At 64.3% G+C, this 20812-nt stretch overlaps 1 protein-coding gene across 1 annotated transcript in view; it reads right to left on the bottom strand.

The window, feature by feature from the left end:
- LOC137308410 (serine/threonine-protein kinase Nek9-like) overlaps nucleotides 1-19605 on the bottom strand; it is a gene marked incomplete at both ends in the record, with an annotated part of 41493 nt that extends 21888 nt beyond the window's left edge. The window contains 5 exons of the mRNA XM_067977148.1: nucleotides 5310-5418; nucleotides 5691-5852; nucleotides 17568-17614; nucleotides 18395-18595; nucleotides 19461-19605. Coding sequence (XP_067833249.1) covers nucleotides 5310-5418; nucleotides 5691-5852; nucleotides 17568-17614; nucleotides 18395-18595; nucleotides 19461-19605 — 664 coding nt within the window. The remainder of the gene's footprint in view (nucleotides 1-5309; nucleotides 5419-5690; nucleotides 5853-17567; nucleotides 17615-18394; nucleotides 18596-19460) is intronic.
- Nucleotides 19606-20812: the final 1207 nt, after the last annotated feature.

Below are 20812 nucleotides of genomic sequence, written 5' to 3' on the forward strand. Positions count from 1 at the left end.
ACTTTCAAAAAATATATATTCCACTGAGGAAAAAAGGGTGCAAAAGAAATGTCAGCCATCTGTGGCGAAGTAAAGAAATTAAGGATAGTATCCGACTAAAAACAAGGACATATAAGGTAGCCAAACTTAGTGGGAGGATAGAAGATTGGGAAGTCTTCAAAAGACAGCAAAAAGTAACTAAAGGACTGATTAAGAAAGGGAAGATAGATTATGAAAATAAATTAGTAAAAAATATAAAAACAGATAGCAAGAGTTTCTACAGTTATATAAAAAGAAAAAGGGTGGCTAAGGGTCCCTTAGAGGATGAGACCGGGAAATTAATGGTAGGAAACATGGAGATGGCAAAAATGCTGAACAAATATTTTGTTTCAGTCTTTACAGTAGAGGACACTAAGAATATCCCAACACTGGACAAACAGGGGGCTCTCGGGGGGGAGGAGCTAAATACAATTAAAATCACTAAGGAATTGGGACTCAGTAAATTGATGGGACTCAAGGCGGATAAATCCCCTGGACCTGATGGCTTACATCCTAGGGTCTTGAGGGAAGTGGCAGTAGGGATTGTGGATGCTTTGGTAATAATTTTCCAAAATTCTCTGGACTCGGCAAAGGTCCCGGCAGATTGGAAAACTGCTAATGTAACACCCTTATTTAAAAAGGGTAATAGGCAGAAGGCTGGAAATTATAGACCAGTTAGCCTAACATCTGTGGTGGGTAAAATTTTGGAGTCTGTTATTAAGGAGACAGTAGCGGAACATTTGGATAAACATAATTTAATAGGACAAAGTCAGCATGGCTTTACGAAGGGGAAGTCATGTCTGGCAAATTTGCTTGAGTTCTTTAAGGACATAACGTACAGAGTGGATAAAGGGGAACCAGTGGACGTAGTGTATTTAGACTTCCAGAAGGCATTCGACAAGGTGCCACATAAAAGATTATTGCTCAAGATAAAGAATCACTGGATTGGGGGTAATATTCTGGCATGGCTGGAGGATTGGTTATCGAACAGGAAGCAGAGAGTTGGGATAAATGGTTCATTCTCGGACTAGCAACCAGTAGCCAGTGGTGTTCCGCAGGGGTCGGTGCTGGGTCCCCAACTCTTTACAATCTATATTAACGATTTGGAGGAGGGGACCGAGTGTAACATATCAAAGTTTACAGATGATACAAAGATGGGAGGGAAAGTAGAGAGTGAGGAGGACATAAAAAACCTACAAGGGGATATAGACAGGCTGGGTGAGTGGGCGGAGAGATTTGGCAGATGCAATACAATATTGGAAAATGTGAGGTTATGCACTTTGGCAGGAAAAATCAGAGAGCAAGTTATTATCTTAATGGCAAGAAACTGGAAAGTACTGCAGTACAAAGGGATCTGGGGGTCCGAGTGCAAGAAAATCAAAAAGTTAGTATGCAGGTGCAGCAGGTGATCAAGAAGGCCAACGGAATGTTGGCTTTTATTGCTCGGGGGATAGAATATAAAAACAGGGAGGTATTGCTGCAGTTATACAAGGTATTGGTGAGACCACACCTGGAATACTGCATACAGTTTTGGTGTCCATACTTAAGAAAAGACATACTTGCTCTCGAGGCAGTACAAAGAAGGTTCACTCGGTTAATCCCGGGGATGAGGGGGTGGACATATGAGGAGAGGTTGAGTGGATTGGGACTCTACTCATTGGAGTTCAGAAGAATGAGAGGCGATCTTATTGAAACATATAAGATTGTGAAGGGGCTTGATCGGGTGGATGCGGTAAGGATGTTCCCAAGGATGGGTGAAACTAGAACTAGGGGGCATAATCTTAGAATAAGGGGCTGCTCTTTCAAAACTGAGATGAGGAGAAACTTCTTCACTCAGAGGGTAGTAGGTCTGTGGAATTTGCTGCCCCAGGAAGCTGTGGAAGCTACATCATTAAATAAATTTAAAACAGGAATAGACAGTTTCCTAGAAGTAAAGGGAATTAGGGGTTAAGGGGAGTGGGCAGGAAATTGGACATGAATTTAGATTTGAGGTTAGGATCAGATCAGCCATGATCTTATTGAATGGCGGAGCAGGCTTGAGGGGCCGATTGGCCTACTCCTGCTCCTATTTCTTATGTTCTTAAACAGAGAGTAGGCATAAATGGGTCATTTTCAGGTTGGCAAGATGTAACGAGTGGAGTGCCACAGGGATCAGTGCTGGGGCCTCAACTATTTACAATCTATATCAATGACTTGGATGAAGGGACCAAATGTATGGTTGCTAAATTTGCTGATGACACAAAGATAGGTAGGAAAGTAAGTTGTGAAGAGGACATAAGGAGTTTGCAAAGGGATATCGACAAGTTAAGTGAGTGGGCAAAAATTTGGCAAAGGGAGTATAATGTGGGAAAATGTGAACTTGTCCATCTTGGCAGCAGGAATAGAAAAGCAGTATTTTTTTATTCATTCATGGGATGTGGGCGTCGCTGGCGAGGCCGGCATTTATTGCCCATCCCTAATTGCCCGAGAAGGTGGTGGTGAGCCGCCTTCTTGAATCGCTGCAGTCCGTGTGGTGAAGGTTCTCCCACAGTGCTGTTAGGAAGGGAGTTCCAGGATTTTGACCCAGCGATGATGAAGGAACGGCGATATATTTCCAAGTCAAGATGGTGTGTGACTTGGAGGGGAACGTGCAGGTGGTGTTGTTCCCATGTGCCCGCTGCCCTTGTCCTTCTAGGTGGTAGAGGTCGCGGGTTTGGGAGGTGCTGTTGAAGAAGCCTTGGCGACTTGCTGCAGTGCATCCTGTGGATGGTACACACTGCAGCCACAGTGCGTCGGTGGTGAAGGGAGTGAATGTTTAGGGTGGTGGATGGGGTGCCAATCAAGCGGGCTGCTTTGTCCTGTTTGGTGTCGAGCTTCTTGAGAGTTGTTGGAGCTGCACTCCAGGCAAGTGGAGAGTATTCCATCACACTCCTGACTTGTGCCTTTAGATGGTGGAAAGGCTTTGGGGAGTCAGGAGGTGAGTCACTCGCCACAGAATACCCAACCTCTGACCTGCTCTTGTAGCCACAGTATTTATGTGGTTGGTCCATTAAGTTTCTGGTCAGTGGTGACCCCCAGGATGTTGATGGTGTGGGATTCTGTGATGGTAATGCCGTTGAATGCCAAGGGGAGGTGGTTAGACTCTCTCTTGTTGGGGATGGTCATTGCCTGGCACATGTCTGGCGCGAATGTTACTTGCCACTTATGAGCCCAAGCCTGGATGTTGTCCAGGTCTTGCTGCATGCGGACACGGACTGCTTCATTATCTGAAGGGCTGCGAATGGAACTGAACACTGTCCAATCATCAACAAACAACCCCATTTCTGACCTTATGATGGAGGGAAGGTCATTGATGAAGCAGCTGAAGATGGTTGGGCCTAGGACACTGCCCTGAGGAACTCCTGCAGCAATGTCCTGGGGCTGAGATGATTGGCCTCCAACAACCACTACCATTTTCCTTTGTGCTAGGTATGACTCCAGCCACCGGAGAGTTTTCCCCCTGATTCCCATTGACTTTAATTTTACTAGGGCTCCTTGGTGCCACACTCGGTCAAATGCTGCCTTGATGTCAAGGGCAGTCACTCTCACCTCACCTCTGGAATTCAGCTCTTTTGTCCATGTTTGGACCAAGGCTGTAATGAGGTCTGGAGCCGAGTGGTCCTGGCAGAACCCAAACTGAGCATCGGTGAACAGGTTATTGGTGAGTAAGTGCCGCTTGATAGCACTGTCGACGACACCTTCCATCACTTTGCTGATGATTGAGAATGGACTGATGGGGCGGTAATGGCCGGATTGGTATATTACTTAAATGGAGAGAGATTGCAGAACTCTGAGGTACAGAGGGATCTGGGTGTCCGAGTACATGAATCACAAAAAGTTAGTATGCAGGTACAGCAAGTGATTAGGAAGGCAAATGGAATGTTGTCATTTATTGCAAAGGAAATGGAATATAAAAGTAGAGATGTTTTGCTCCAGTTGTACAGGGCATTGGTGAGACCACATCTGGAATGCTGTGTGTAGTTTTGGTCTCCTTATTTACGAAAGGACAGAATTGCTTTGGAGGCGGTTCAGAGAAGGTTCACTCGACTGATTCCTGGGATGAGGGGGTTATCGTATGAGGAAAGGTTGGACAAGTTGGGCCTGTATACACTGGAGTTTAGAAAAATGAGAGATGATCTTATTGAAACATATAAGATCCTGAGGGGACTAGAAGGGGTAGATGCTGAGAGGATGTTTCCCCTTGTGGGAGAGACTGGAACTAGGGGCCACAGTGTAAAAATAAGGGGTCTCCCATTTAAGACGGAGATGAGGAGAAATTTTTTCTCTCAGAGGGTCGTGAGTCTGTGGAACTCCCTTCCCCAGAGAGCGGTGGAGGCAGGGTCATTGAATATTTTTAAGGCTGAGTTCGATAGATTCCTGATTAACAAGGGAGTCAAAGGTTATAGCAGGCAGATGGGAAAGTAGGGTTAAGGTCACAATCAGATCAGCCATGATCTTATCAAATGGCAGAGCAGGCTCGAGGGGCCGAATGGCCTACACCTGCTCTTAATTCATATGTTCGTATGTTCAAGGCTGAGATCAATAGATTTTTGGACTCTGGGGGAATCAAGGGATATGGGGATCGGGCGGGAAAGTGGAGTTGAGGTTGAAGATCAGCCATGATCTTAGTGAATGGAGGAGCAGGCTCGAGGGGCCGAATGGCCTAATCCTGCTCCTATTTCTTATGTTCTTACCCAACATCAGATACATGGTTGAGGCATAGGGTGAGAAGGTGGGTAAGGTAGGATTGAGGGACGTGGGGAGAAGATGGGTAGGTGGGATTGAGGGACGTGGGGAGAAGATGGGTAGGTGGGATTGAGGGATGTGGGATTGAGGGACGTGGGGAGAAAGTGGGTAGGTGGGATTGAGGGATGTGGGGAGATGTGTAGGTGGGATTGAGGGACGTGGGGAGAAGGTGGGTCAGTGGGATTGAGGGATGTGGGATTGAGGGACGTGGGGAGAAAGTGGGTAGGTGGGATTGAGGGATGTGGGGAGATGTGTAGGTGGGATTGAGGGATGTGGGGAGATGTGTAGGTGGGATTGAGGGATGTGGGATTGAGGGACGTGGGGAGAAGGTGGGTCGGTGGGATTGAGGGATGTGGGATTGAGGGATGTGGGGAGAAGGTGGGTCAGTGGGATTGAGGGATGTGGGATTGGGGGATATGGGGAGAAGGTGGGTTAGGATTTGAGAGAAAGGAGGGCAAATTACATGTGTAAAAATGAAAGAGTGTGGATAAATTCCCCAGCTCCTTCAGTCCTGTGCTGTCGCTTACCGTCTATTGACGCTGTGTGGGTCTTGCCAGCAGACACCGTTTTGATTTTGTAAATGGCCAGCTGTTTGGACAGTGTCAGTGAGGTCATGTAGGGAACTTCCTGATCAGCCTGTGGAGACAGAAAGGTGGCGGGAAGGGTTTATATACAGGTAGTGTCTCACCCCACTGTTCCAGGACTCTCACAGCCCCCAGCTTCTCCCTCCCTCACCCCATCAAATCATTTAATCATCTTAAACACTTCATTAGATCACTCCTTAATCTTTGATACTTGAGGGAATACACGCCGAGTCTATGCGAGCTGTCCTGGTATTTTAACTCTTCAACCGGTGGTGTGAATGTGGTGATAGTGGAGTTTGAGGTGGGACCGTGCTGAGGACTCACGTTGATGTGATGGTTGCGGAGGCCGCGCATGTAATGGTTGAGGCCCAGTTTGTTGTATTCGTTGTTTCCACAGGCCAGCACCTTTCCACTCTGAGTCAAAAAGAAAGTCCCGTCGGAGCCGCATTGCACCGACACCACACTCAGGCTCACCGGGAGATTCACCTGTAATCATCGGGAGAACAGCAATTAATTGGGGAACCGACCGCCTCTGGCCGGGGAACCGACCGCCACCCCCCCGGGGAACCGACCGCCAACGCCCGGAGAACCGACCGCCACTGACCGGGGAACCGACTGCCACCCCCCCGGGGAACCGACCGCCAACGCCCGGGGAACCGACCGCCACTGGCCGGGGAACCGACCGCCACCCCCCCGGGGAACCGACCGCCAACGCCCGGGGAACCGACCGCCAACGCCCGGGGAACCGACCGCCACTCGCCGGGGAACCGACCGCCACCCCCCCGGGGAACCGACCGCCAACGCCCGGGGAACCGACCGCCAACGCCCGGAGAACCGACCGCCACCCCCCGGGGAACCGACCGCCACCCCCCCGGGGAACCGACCGCCAACGCCCGGGGAACCGACCGCCAACGCCCGGGGAACCGACCGCCACCCCCCCGGGGAACCGACCGCCACCCCCCCGGGGAACCGACCGCCAACGCCCGGGGAACCGACCGCCAACGCCCGGGGAAGCGACCGCCACCCCCCCGGGGAACCGACCGCCAACGCCCGGGGAACCGACCGCCACCCCCCGGGGAACCGACCGCCATCCCCCCGGGGAACCGACCGCCATGGACCGGGCAACCGACCGCCACCCCCGGGGAACCGACCGCCACCCCCCGGGGAACCGACCGCCACCCCCCGGGGAACCGACCGCCACCCCCCGGGGAACCGACCGCCACCGACCGGGGAACCGACCGCCACTCCCCGGGGAACCGACCGCCACCCCCCGGGGAACCGACCGCCACCGACCGGGGAACCGACCGCCACCCCCCGGGGAACCGACCGCCACCCCCCGAGGAACCGACCGCCACCCCCGGGGAACCGACCGCCACCGACCGGGGAACCGACCGCCACCGGCCGGGGAACCGACCGCCACCGGCCGGGGAACCGACCGCCACCGGCCGGGGAACCGACCGCCACCGGCCGGGGAACCGACCGCCACTCCCCGGGGAACCGACCGCCACTCCCCGGGGAACCGACCGCCACTCCCCGGGGAACCGACCGCCACTCCCCGGGGAACCGACCGCCACTCCCCGGGGAACCGACCGCCACTGACCGGGGAACCGACCGCCACTGACCGGGGAACCGACCGCCACTCCCGGGGGAACCGACCGCCACTCCCCGGGGAACCGACCGCCACTGATCGGGGAACCGACCGCCACCCCCCGGGGAACCGACCGCCACTCACCGGGGAACCGACCGCCACTGACCGGGGAACCGACCGCCACTGGCCGGGGAACCGACCGCCACTGGCCGGGGAACCGACCGCCACTCGCCGGGGAACCGACCGCCACTCCCCGGGGAACCGACCGCCACCGGCCGGGGAACCGACCGCCACCGGCCGGGGAACCGACCGCCACCGGCCGGGGAACCGACCGCCACCGGCCGGGGAACCGACCGCCACTCCCCGGGGAACCGACCGCCACTCCCCGGGGAACCGACCGCCACCGTCCGGGGAACCGACCGCCACCCCCCGGGGAACCGACCGCCACCCCCCGGGGATCCGACCGCCACCCCCCGGGGATCCGACCGCCACTCGCCGGGGATCCGACCGCCACTCCCCGGGGAACCGACCGCCACTGACCGGGGAACCGACCGCCACTGACCGGGGAACCGACCGCCACTGATCGGGGAACCGACCGCTACTCCCCGGGGAACCGACCGCCACTCCCCGGGGAACCGACCGCCACTGATCGGGGAACCGACCGCCACCCCCCGGGGAACCGACCGCCACCCCCCAGGGAACCGACCGCCACTCACCGGGGAACCGACCGCCACTCACCGGGGAACCGACCGCCACTGACCGGGGAACCGACCGCCACTGGCCGGGGAACCGACCGCCACTCGCCGGGGAACCGACCGCCACTGACCGGGGAACCGACCGCCACCCCCCGGGGAACCGACCGCCACCCCCCGGGGAACCGACCGCCACCCGCCGGGGAACCGACCGCCACCGTCCGGGGATCCGACCGCCACCCCCCGGGGAACCGACCGCCACTCCCCGGGGATCCGACCGCCACTCCCCGGGGAACCGACCGCCATTGACCGGGGAACCGACCGCCACTGACCGGGGAACCGACCGCCACCCCCCGGGGAACCGACCGCCACTCCCCGGGGAACCGACCGCCACCGACCGGGGAACCGACCGCCACCCCCCGGGGAACCGACCGCCACTGGCCGGGGAACCGACCGGCACCCCCCCGGGGAACCGACCGCCACCCCCCCGGGGAACCGACCGCCAACGCCCGGGGAACCGACCGCCAACGCCCGGGGAACCGACCGCCACCCCCCGGGGAACCGACCGCCACCCCCCGGGGAACCGACCGCCATGGACCGGGCAACCGACCGCCACCCCCGGGGAACCGACCGCCACCCCCCGGGGAACCGACCGCCACCCCCCGGGGAACCGACCGCCACCCCCCGGGGAACCGACCGCCACTGACCGGGGAACCGACCGCCACTCCCCGGGGAACCGACCGCCACCGACCGGGGAACCGACCGCCATTCCCCGGGGAACCGACCGCCACTGACCGGGGAACCGACCGCCACTGACCGGGGAACCGACCGCCACTGACCGGGGAACCGACCGCCACCCCCCGGGGAACCGACCGCCACCCCCCGGGGAACCGACCGCCACTGACCGGGGAACCGACCGCCACCCCCGGGGAACCGACCGCCACCCCCCGGGGAACCGACCGCCACCCCCCGGGGAACCGACCGCCACCCCCCGGGGAACCGACCGCCACTGACCGGGGAACCGACCGCCACTCCCCGGGGAACCGACCGCCACCCCCCGGGGATCCGACCGCCACCCCCCGGGGATCCGACCGCCACTCCCCGGGGAACCGACCGCCACTCCCCGGGGAACCGACCGCCACCCGCCGGGGAACCGACCGCCACCGACCGGGGAACCGACCGCCACCCCCCGGGGAACCGACCGCCACTGACCGGGGAACCGACCGCCACTGACCGGGGAACCGACCGCCACCCCCCGGGGAACCGACCGCCACTGACCGGGGAACCGACCGCCACTGACCGGCGAACCGACCGCCAGCGACCGGGGAACCGACCGCCACCCCCCGGGGAACCGACCGCCACCCCCCGGGGAACCGACCGCCACTCCCCGGGGAACCGACCGCCACTGACCGGGGAACCGACCGCCACCCCCCGGGGAACCGACCGCCACCCCCCGGGGAACCGACCGCCACCCCCCGGGGAACCGACCGCCACCCCCCGGGGAACCGACCGCCACTCACCGGGGAACCGACCGCCACTGACCGGGGAACCGACCGCCACTGACCGGGGAACCGACCGCCACTGACCGGGGATCCGACCGCCACTGACCGGGGAACCGACCGCCACTCCCCGGGGAACCGACCGCCACCCCCCGGGGAACCGACCGCCACTCACCGGGGAACCGACCGCCACTCACCGGGGAACCGACCGCCACTGACCGGGGAACCGACCGCCACTCCCCGGGGAACCGACCGCCACTGACCGGGGAACCGACCGCCACTGACCGGGGAACCGACCGCCACTCGGCGGGGAACCGACCGCCACTGACCGGGGAACCGACCGCCACTCGCCGGGGAACCGACCGCCACTCGCCGGGGAACCGACCGCCACTCGCCGGGGAACCGACCGCCACTCGCCGGGGAACCGACCGCCACTGCCCGGGGAACCGACCGCCACTGCCCGGGGAACCGACCGCCACTGACCGGGGAACCGACCGCCACTGACCGGGGAACCGACCGCCACTCGCCGGGGAACCGACCGCCACTGACCGGGGAACCGACCGCCACTCCCCGGGGAACCGACCGCCACTGACCGGGGAACCGACCGCCACTGACCGGGGAACCGACCGCCACTCGCCGGGGATCCGACCGCCACTGGCCAGGGAACCGACCGCCACTCGCCGGGGAACCGACCGCCACTCGCCGGGGAACCGACCGCCACTCGCCGGGGAACCGACCGCCACTGACCGGGGAACCGACCGCCACTGACCGGGGAACCGACCACCACTCGCCGGGGAACCGACCGCCACTCGCCGGGGAACCGACCGCCACTGACCGGGGAACCGACCGCCACTGACCGGGGAACCGACCGCCACTGACCGGGGAACCGACCGCCACTCGCCGGGGAACCGACCGCCACTCGCCGGGGAACCGACCGCCACTGACCGGGAAACGGACCGCCACCCGCCGGGGAACCGACCGACACCCCCCGGGGAACCGACCGCCATTGACCGGGGAACCGACCGCCACTCGCCGGGGATCCGACCGCCACTCCCCGGGGAACCGACCGCCACTGACCGGGGAACCGACCGCCACTGACCGGGGAACCGACCGCCACTGATCGGGGAACCGACCGCCACCCCCCGGGGAACCGACCGCCACCCCCCGGGGAACCGACCGCCACTCACCGGGGAACCGACCGCCACTGACCGGGGAACCGACCGCCACTGACCGGGGACCCGACCGCCACTCGCCGGGGATCCGACCGCCACTGACCGGGGAACCGACCGCCACTCGCCGGGGAACCGACCGCCACTGACCGGGGAACCGACCGCCACTGACCGGGGAACCGACCGCCACTCGCCGGGGATCAGACCGCCACTGACCGGGGAACCGACCGCCACTCGCCGGGGATCCGACCGCCACTCGCCGGGGAACCGACCGCCACTCGCCGGGGAACCGACCGCCACTCCCCGGGGAACCGACCGCCACTGACCGGGGAACCGACCGCCACCCGCCGGGGAACCGACCGCCACCCGCCGGGGAACCGACCGCCACCGTCCGGGGAACCGACCGCCACCGTCCGGGGAACCGACCGCCACCCCCCGGGGAACCGACCGCCACCCCCCGGGGATCCGACCGCCACCCCCCGGGGAACCGACCGCCACCCCCCGGGGAACCGACCGCCACTCGCCGGGGATCCGACCGCCACTCCCCGGGGATCCGACCGCCATTGACCGGGGAACCGACCGCCACTGACCGGGGAACCGACCGCCACTGACCGGGGAACCGACCGCCACTGACCGGTGAACCGACCGCCACTCCCCGGGGAACCGACCGCCACCCCCCGGGGAACCGACCGCCACCGGCCGGGGAACCGACCGCCACCGGCCGGGGAACCGACCGCCACCGACCGGGGAACCGACCGCCACTGACCGGGGAACCGACCGCCACTGACCGGGGAACCGACCGCCACCCCCCGGGGATCCGACCGCCACTCCCCGGGGAACCGACCGCCACTCCCCGGGGAACCGACCGCCACTCGCCGGGGATCCGACCGCCACTCCCCGGGGAACCGACCGCCACTGACCGGGGAACCGACCGCCACTGACCGGGGAACCGACCGCCACTGACCGGGGAACCGACCGCCACTGACCGGGGAACCGACCGCCACTCCCCGGGGAACCGACCGCCACCCCCCGGGGATCCGACCGCCACTCCCCGGGGAACCGACCGCCACTCGCCGGGGATCCGACCGCCACTCCCCGGGGAACCGACCGCCACTGACCGGGGAACCGACCGCCACTGACCGGGGAACCGACCGCCACTGACCGGGGAACCGACCGCCACTGACCGGGGAACCGACCGCCACCCCCCGGGGAACCGACCGCCACTCCCCGGGGAACCGACCGCCACTCCCCGGGGAACCGACCGCCACTGACCGGGGAACCGACCGCCACTGACCGGGGAACCGACCGCCACCCCCCGGGGAACCGACCGCCACTGACCGGGGAACCGACCGCCACCCCCCGGGGAACCGACCGCCACTGACCGGGGAACCGACCGCCACTCGCCGGGGATCCGACCGCCACTGGCCGGGGAACCGACCGCCACTCGCCGGGGAACCGACCGCCACCCCCCGGGGATCCGACCGCCACCCCCCGGGGATCCGACCGCCACCCCCCGGGGATCCGACCGCCACCCCCCGGGGAACCGACCGCCACCCCCCGGGGAACCGACCGCCACCCGCCGGGGATCCGACCGCCACTCCCCGGGGAACCGACCGCCATTGACCGGGGAACCGACCGCCACTGACCGGGGAACCGACCGCCACCCGCCGGGGAACCGACCGCCACTGACCGGGGAACCGACCGCCACCGACCGGGGAACCGACCGCCACCCCCCGGGGATCCGACCGCCACTCGCCGGGGATCCGACCGCCACTCGCCGGGGATCCGACCGCCACTCCCCGGGGAACCGACCGCCACTGACCGGGGAACCGACCGCCACTGACCGGGGAACCGACCGCCACAGACCGGGGAACCGACCGCCACTGACCGGGGAACCGACCGCCACTGACCGGGGAACCGACCGCCACTGACCGGGGAACCGACCGCCACAGACCGGGGAACCGACCGCCACCCCCCGGGGAACCGACCGCCACTCCCCGGGGAACCGACCGCCACTCCCCGGGGAACCGACCGCCACTGACCGGGGAACCGACCGCCACTGACCGGGGAACCGACCGCCACTGACCGGGGAACCGACCGCCACCCCCCGGGGAACCGACCGCCACTGACCGGGGAACCGACCGCCACTGACCGGGGAACCGACCGCCACTGACCGGGGAACCGACCGCCACCCCCCGGGGAACCGACCGCCACTGACCGGGGAACCGACCGCCACTGACCGGGGAACCGACCGCCACTGACCGGGGAACCGACCGCCACTGACCGGGGAACCGACCGCCACTGCCCGGGGAACCGACCGCCACTCGCCGGGGATCCGACCGCCACTGGCCGGGGAACCGACCGCCACTCGCCGGGGAACCGACCGCCACTGACCGGGGATCCGACCGCCACTGGCCGGGGAACCGACCGCCACTCGCCGGGGATCCGACCGCCACTCGCCGGGGAACCGACCGCCACTCGCCGGGGAACCGACCGCCACTGGCCGGGGAACCGACCGCCACTCGCCGGGGAACCGACCGCCACTCGCCGGGGAACCGACCGCCACTCGCCGGGGAACCGACCGCCACTGCCCGGGGAACCGACCGCCACTGACCGGGGAACCGACCGCCACTGACCGGGGAACCGACCGCCACTCGGCGGGGAACCGACCGCCACTGACCGGGGATCCGACCGCCACTGGCCGGGGAACCGACCGCCACTCGCCGGGGAACCGACCGCCACTCGCCGGGGAACCGACCGCCACTCGCCGGGGAACCGACCGCCACTCGCCGGGGAACCGACCGCCACTGCCCGGGGAACCGACCGCCACTGCCCGGGGAACCGACCGCCACTGACCGGGGAACCGACCGCCACTCGCCGGGGATCCGACCGCCACTGGCCGGGGAACCGACCGCCACTCGCCGGGGAACTGACCGCCACTCGCCGGGGAACCGACCGCCACTGGCCGGGGAACCGACCGCCACTGACCGGGGAACCGACCGCCACTCGGCGGGGAACCGACCGCCACTGACCGGGGATCCGACCGCCACTGGCCGGGGAACCGACCGCCACTCGCCGGGGAACCGACCGCCACTCGCCGGGGAACCGACCGCCACTCGCCGGGGAACCGACCGCCACTCGCCGGGGAACCGACCGCCACTGCCCGGGGAACCGACCGCCACTGCCCGGGGAACCGACCGCCACTGACCGGGGAACCGACCGCCACTCGCCGGGGATCCGACCGCCACTGGCCGGGGAACCGACCGCCACTCGCCGGGGAACTGACCGCCACTCGCCGGGGAACCGACCGCCACTGGCCGGGGAACCGACCGCCACTGACCGGGGAACCGACCACCACTCGCCGGGGAACCGACCGCCACTCGCCGGGGAACCGACCGCCACTGACCGGGGAACCGACCGCCACTGACCGGGGAACCGACCGCCACTGACCGGGGAACCGACCGCCACTCGCCGGGGAACCGACCGCCACTCGCCGGGGAACCGACCGCCACTCGCCGGGGAACCGACCGCCACTGACCGGGAAACGGACCGCCACCCGCCGGGGAACCGACCGACACCCCCCGGGGAACCGACCGCCATTGACCGGGGAACCGACCGCCACTCGCCGGGGATCCGACCGCCACTCCCCGGGGAACCGACCGCCATTGACCGGGGAACCGACCGCCACTGACCGGGGAACCGACCGCCACTGACCGGGGAACCGACCGCCACTGACCGGGGAACCGACCGCCACTGACCGGGGAACCGACCGCCACTGACCGGGGAACCAACCGCCACTGATCGGGGAACCGACCGCCACCCCCCGGGGAACCGACCGCCACCCACCAGGGAACCGACCGCCACCCACCAGGGAACCGACCGCCACTGACCGGGGAACCGACCGCCACTGACCGGGGAACCGACCGCCACTCGCCGGGGATCCGACCGCCACTGACCGGGGAACCGACCGCCACTCGCCGGGGAACCGACCGCCACTGACCGGGGAACCGACCGCCACTGACCGGGGAACCGACCGCCACTCGCCGGGGATCAGACCGCCACTGACCGGGGAACCGACCGCCACTCGCCGGGGATCCGACCGCCACTCGCCGGGGAACCGACCGCCACTCGCCGGGGAACCGACCGCCACTCGCCGGGGAACCGACCGCCACTCCCCGGGGAACCGACCGCCACTGACCGGGGAACCGACCGCCACCCGCCGGGGAACCGACCGCCACCCGCCGGGGAACCGACCGCCACCGTCCGGGGAACCGACCGCCACCCCCCGGGGAACCGACCGCCACCCCCCGGGGATCCGACCGCCACCCCCCGGGGATCCGACCGCCACCCCCCGGGGAACCGACCGCCACCCCCCGGGGAACCGACCGCCACTCGCCGGGGATCCGACCGCCACTCCCCGGGGAACCGACCGCCACTCGCCGGGGAACCGACCGCCACACGCCGGGGAACCGACCGCCACCGGCCGGGGAACCGACCGCCACCGACCGGGGAACCGACCGCCACCCCCCGGGGATCCGACCGCCACCCCCCGGGGATCCGACCGCCACTCCCCGGGGAACCGACCGCCACTCGCCGGGGATCCGACCGCCACTCGCCGGGGATCCGACCGCCACTCGCCGGGGATCCGACCGCCACTCCCCGGGGAACCGACCGCCACTGACCGGGGAACCGACCGCCACTGACCGGGGAACCGACCGCCACTGACCGGGGAACCGACCGCCACTGACCGGGGAACCGACCGCCACAGACCGGGGAACCGACCGCCACCCCCCGGGGAACCGACCGCCACCCCCCGGGGAACCGACCGCCACTCCCCGGGGAACCGACCGCCACTGACCGGGGAACCGACCGCCACTGACCGGGGAACCGACCGCCACTGACCGGGGAACCGACCGCCACCCCCCGGGGAACCGACCGCCACTCGCCGGGGATCCGACCGCCACTGGCCGGGGAACCGACCGCCACTCGCCGGGGAACCGACCGCCACTGACCGGGGATCCGACCGCCACTGGCCGGGGAACCGACCGCCACTCGCCGGGGATCCGACCGCCACTGGCCGGGGAACCGACCGCCACTCGCCGGGGAACCGACCGCCACTCGCCGGGGAACCGACCGCCACTCGCCGGGGAACCGACCGCCACTCGCCGGGGAACCGACCGCCACTGGCGGGGAACCGACCGCCACTCGCCGGGGAACCGACCGCCACTGCCCGGGGAACCGACCGCCACTGCCCGGGGAACCGACCGCCACTGACCGGGGAACCGACCGCCACTGCCCGGGGAACCGACCGCCACTCGCCGGGGAACCGACCGCCACTCGCCGGGGAACCGACCGCCACTGACCGGGGAACCGACCGCCACTCGCCGGGGAACCGACCGCCACTCGCCGGGGAACCGACCGCCACTCGCCGGGGAACCGACCGCCACTCGCCGGGGAACCGACCGCCACTGACCGGGGAACCGACCGCCACTGACCGGGGAACCGACCGCCACTGACCGGGGAACCGACCGCCACTCGCCGGGGAACCGACCGCCACTCGCCGGGGAACCGACCGCCACTGACCGGGGAACCGACCGCCACTCGCCGGGGAACCGACCGCCACTCGCCGGGGAACCGACCGCCACTCGCCGGGGAACCGACCGCCACTGACCGGGGATCCGACCGCCACTCGCCGGGGAACCGACCGCCACTCGCCGGGGAACCGACCGCCACTCGCCGGGGAACCGACCGCCACTCGCCGGGGAACCGACCGCCACTCGCCGGGGAACCGACCGCCACTCGCCAGGGAACCGACCGCCACTCGCCGGGGAACCGACCGCCACTCGCCGGGGAACCGACCGCCACTCGCCGGGGAACCGACCGCCACTGCCCGGGGAACCGACCGCCACTGACCGGGGAACCGACCGCCACTGACCGGGGATCCGACCGCCACTGACCGGGGATCCGACCGCCACTGACCGGGGAACCGACCGCCACTCGCCGGGGAACCGACCGCCACTGACCGGGGAACCGACCGCCACTGACCGGGGAACCGACCGCCACTGACCGGGGATCCGACCGCCACTGACCGGGGAACCGACCGCCACTCGCCGGGGAACCGACCGCCACTGACCGGGGAACCGACCGCCACTGACCGGGGAACCGACCGCCACTGACCGGGGAACCGACCGCCACTCGCCGGGGAACCGACCGCCACTGACCGGGGAACCGACCGCCACTCGCCGGGGAACCGACCGCCACTCACCGGGGAACCGACCGCCACTCGCCGGAGATCCGACCGCCACTGACCGGCGATCCGACCGCCACTGACCGGGGAACCGACCGCCACTCACTGGGGAACCAACCGCCACTCGCCGGGGAACCGACCGCCACTGACCGGGGAACCGACCGCCACTCGCCGGGGAACCGACCGCCACTCACCGGGGAACCGACCGCCACTCGCCGGGGATCCGACCGCCACTGACCGGGGAACCGACCGCCACTCGCTGGGGAACCAACCGCCACTCGCCGGGGAACCGACCGCCACTCACCGGGGAACCGACCGCCACTGACCGGGGATCCGACCGCCACTCGCCGGGGAACCGACCGCCACTCGCCGGGGATCCGACCGCCACTGACCGGGGAACCGACCGCCACTCGCCGGGGAACCGACCGCCACTGACCGGGGATCCGACCGCCACTCGCCGGGGAACCGACCGCCACTCGCCGGGGATCCGACCGCCACTGACCGGGGATCCGACCGCCACTGACCGGGGATCCGACCGCCACTGACCGGGGATCCGACCGCCACTGACCGGGGATCCGACCGCCACTGACCGGGGATCCGACCGCCACTGACCGGGGATCCGACCGCCACTGACCGGGGAACCGACCGCCACCCCCCGGGGATCCGACCGCCACTGACCGGGGATCCGACCGCCACCCCCCGGGGATCCGACCGCCACTCACGCACAGCAAACACACACCAGGAACTGGGACAGTGGTTCCTTCAGCACCCCCCTACCCCCCGGGCTACAAGTTTAATATGGAGAGTTCCAACAGATGCTGAGTTTGTCTGCCCTCTCCCACAGCTGCTTCCCACAGATTGGTTCCCTGCAATTGTTAGCTCTGTCCTCCACCATCCCAAACCAGTGTGACTTTTCCTGTTAAATGTCCTTCACTCAAGGATCCCCTGGCCCTGGCCCACCCCCCCGAATGCAAGATGAGGAGGGGCCAGGTTTGTCGGCACTCACCCGCTCTGGGTACGGATAATCCTCCTCCGAATCCAGCCCAAGACGTCCTGTAACCAACAAACAAGACTGAGTTAAGAGTAGAGGCCAGCTTTCAAACAAATGGCTCCCACTCACCTTGTGAAATACGACTGGAACAGTAAGGCCGCACCTGCCAGTGCCAACATCAAACCCACTTTCAAAAGGGCTAATGGAATGTTGGCTTTTATCTCAAGAGGGCTGGAATATAAAGGGGAGGCAGTGATGTTCCAGCTGTACAGAGCTCGGGTTAAACCCCATCTGGAGACTGGGTTCAGTTCTGGGCCCTGCACCTCAGGAAGGATAGATTGGCCCTGGAGGGGGTGCAGTGCAGATTCACCAGAATAATACTGGGGCTTAAAGGGTTAAATTATGAGGACAGGTTGCAGAGACTGGGCTTGGATTCCTTTGAATGTAGAAGATTAAGGGGTGATCGAATCGAGGGGTTTAAGATGATTAAAGGATTTGATAGGGTAGATAGAGAGAAACTATTTCCTCTGGTGGGGGGAGCACAGAACAAGGGGGCAGAACCTTAAAATTAGAGCCAGGCCGTTCAGGGGTGATGTCAGGAAGCATTTCTTCACACAAAGGGGAGTGGGAATCTGGAACTCTCTCCCCCAAAAAGCTGTTGACGCTGGGGGTCAATTGAAAATTTCAAAACTGAGATTGATCGATGGAGTTAGGATGCAGATCAGCCATGATCTCATTGAATGGCGGAACAGGCTCGAGGGGCTGAATGGTCTCCTCTTGTTCCTGTGTTCCCAATACCAGACTTGCTCTCACCCCGAGTACGTGCCCCCCACGGTACTCACCATGCTCTCCACAGCCCCATGAAAACACCTCTTTGTTCCGTGTCAGTGCGACAACGTGATTATCACCACACGAGACCTGCTGGACAGCGTGATCGAGGGAGAACTCCACCAGGACTGGTTCCAGCACCTCCTGCCCATACTGCCCATTACACCCGATAGCACCATAGTAATCCGAGCCAAATGCGTATAGGTGACCCTCATCTATAGAAAGAACATGACAGGACAAGGATCAGGAAAGGGGAGACAGTGATCCAGGGTCACAATACAACAGTCTCAACACTACTCACACAAAACTCCCTCTACACTGTCCCATCAAACACTCCCAGGGCAGGTACAGGGTTAGATACAGAGTAAAGCTCCCTCTACACTGTCCCATCAAACACTCCCAGGGCAGGTACAGGGTTAGATACAGAGTAAAGCTCCCTCTACACTGTCCCATCAAACACTCCCAGGGCAGGTACAGGGTTAGATACAGAGTAAAGCTCCCTCTACACTGTCCCATCAAATACTCCCAGGGCAGGTACAGGGTTAGATACAGAGTAAAGCTCCCTCTACACTGTCCCATCAAACACTCCCAGGGCAGGTACAGCACGGGTTAGATACAGAGTAAAGCTCCCTCCACACTGTCCCATCAAACACTCCCAGGGCAGGTACAGGAGGGTTAGATACAGAGTAAAGCTCCCTCTACACTGTCCCATCAAACACTCCCAGGGCAGGTACAGCACGGGTTAGATACAGAGTAAAGCTCCCTCTACACTGTCCCATCAAACACTCCCAGGGCAGGTACAGGGTAAGATACAGAGTAAAGCTCCCTCTACACTGTCCCATCAAACACTCCCAGGGCAGGTACAGGGTAAGATACAGAGTAAAGCTCCCTCTACACTGTCCCAGGCCCAGGGAGGGGAGTCTATCTCTGGGTGAGAGGGTCAAGCTGAGAACGGAACGAGGGTGATGCTGTGAGATGTGTTACGAGGATGATCCCGGGGTGGGGAAGGATTGTTAAATGTGAGAGTGAGACCAGCACCTACTCACGTGACGGCCCTGCCTCGTGCTGCCCCTCACTCACCAGTAATGCAGACGGTGAACTCGTCTCCACAGGCCGCCTGGTGAATGGCCTTTCCCTGCAGCATCTCCACCCACTTGGGCTGGCGATACGAGGCCTTGTCACCGTGACCCAGCTGCCCCACCATCTTCGTCCCACCCTGAACATTCTGCAGGAACAAGAGCCAAAAACATTTATAAAGCAGCTTTCACCAACTCAGGACGTCCCAAAGCCCTTCACAGCCAATGACGCACTTTTTGAAATGTAGGAAATGCTGCAGCCAATTTGCGCACAGCAAGATCCCACAAACAGCAATGTGATAATGACCGGATAATCTGTTTTCGTGATGTTGTTTGAGGGATAAACATTGGCCTGGTCACCGGGAGAACTCCCCTGCTCTTCCAATAGTGGCCGTGGGATCTTTTACATCCACCTGTGAGAGCAGACAGGGCCTCGGTTTAACGTCTCACATGAAAGGCAGCACCTCCGACACTGCAGCACTCCCTCAGTATTGCACTGGGAGTGTCAGCCTGGATTATGGGCTCAGGTCTCAGGAGTAGGACTCGAAGCCACAATCTTCTGACAGAGGTGACACACAGTGAGTGAATAGTAGATTACTGGGCCTCCGTCTGTTTGTCTGTCTCAATCTCTGTGTCTCTCTCCCTCTCTCTCTCTCTGTCTGTCCCCCACCACCTCTCTCTGTCCGTCGGTCCCCGCCCCCCTCTCTCTTTCCGCCCCCTCTCTCTGTCCGTCCGTCTCTCTCTCTCTCTCTCTGTCCGTCCGTCTCTCTCTCTCTCTCTGTCCGTCCGTCTCTCTCTCTCTCTCTGTCCGTCCGTCTCTCTCTCTCTCTGTCCGTCCGTACGTCTCTCTCTCTCTCTCTGTCCGTCCGTCTCTCTCTCTCTCTCTGTCCGTCCCCTCTCTCTCTCTGTCCGTCCCCCTCTCTCTCTGTCCGTCCCCCTCTCTCTCTGTCCGTCCCCCTCTCTCTCTGTCCGTCCCCCTCTCTCTCTGTCCGTCCCCCTCTCTCTCTGTCCGTCCCCCTCTCTCTCTGTCCGTCCCCCTCTCTCTCTGTCCGTCCCCCCTCTCTCTCTGTCCGTCCCCCTCTCTCTCTGTCCGCCCCCCTCTCTCTCTGTCCGCCCCCCTCTCTCTCTGTCCGCCCCCCTCTCTCTCTGTCCGCCCCCCTCTCTCTCTGTCCGCCCCCCTCTCTCTCTGTCCGCCCCCCTCTCTCTCTGTCCGCCCCCCTCTCTCTCTGTCCGCCCCCCCTCTCTCTCTGTCCGCCCCCCTCTCTCTCTGTCCGCCCCCCTCTCTCTGTCCGCCCCCTCTCTCTGTCCGCCCCCCTCTCTCTCTGTCCGCCCCCCTCTCTCTCTGTCCGCCCCCCT

The sequence above is a fragment of the Heptranchias perlo genome, unplaced genomic scaffold (genome assembly GCF_035084215.1).
Source record: "Heptranchias perlo isolate sHepPer1 unplaced genomic scaffold, sHepPer1.hap1 HAP1_SCAFFOLD_1301, whole genome shotgun sequence".
NCBI classification, from domain to species: domain Eukaryota; kingdom Metazoa; phylum Chordata; class Chondrichthyes; order Hexanchiformes; family Hexanchidae; genus Heptranchias; species Heptranchias perlo.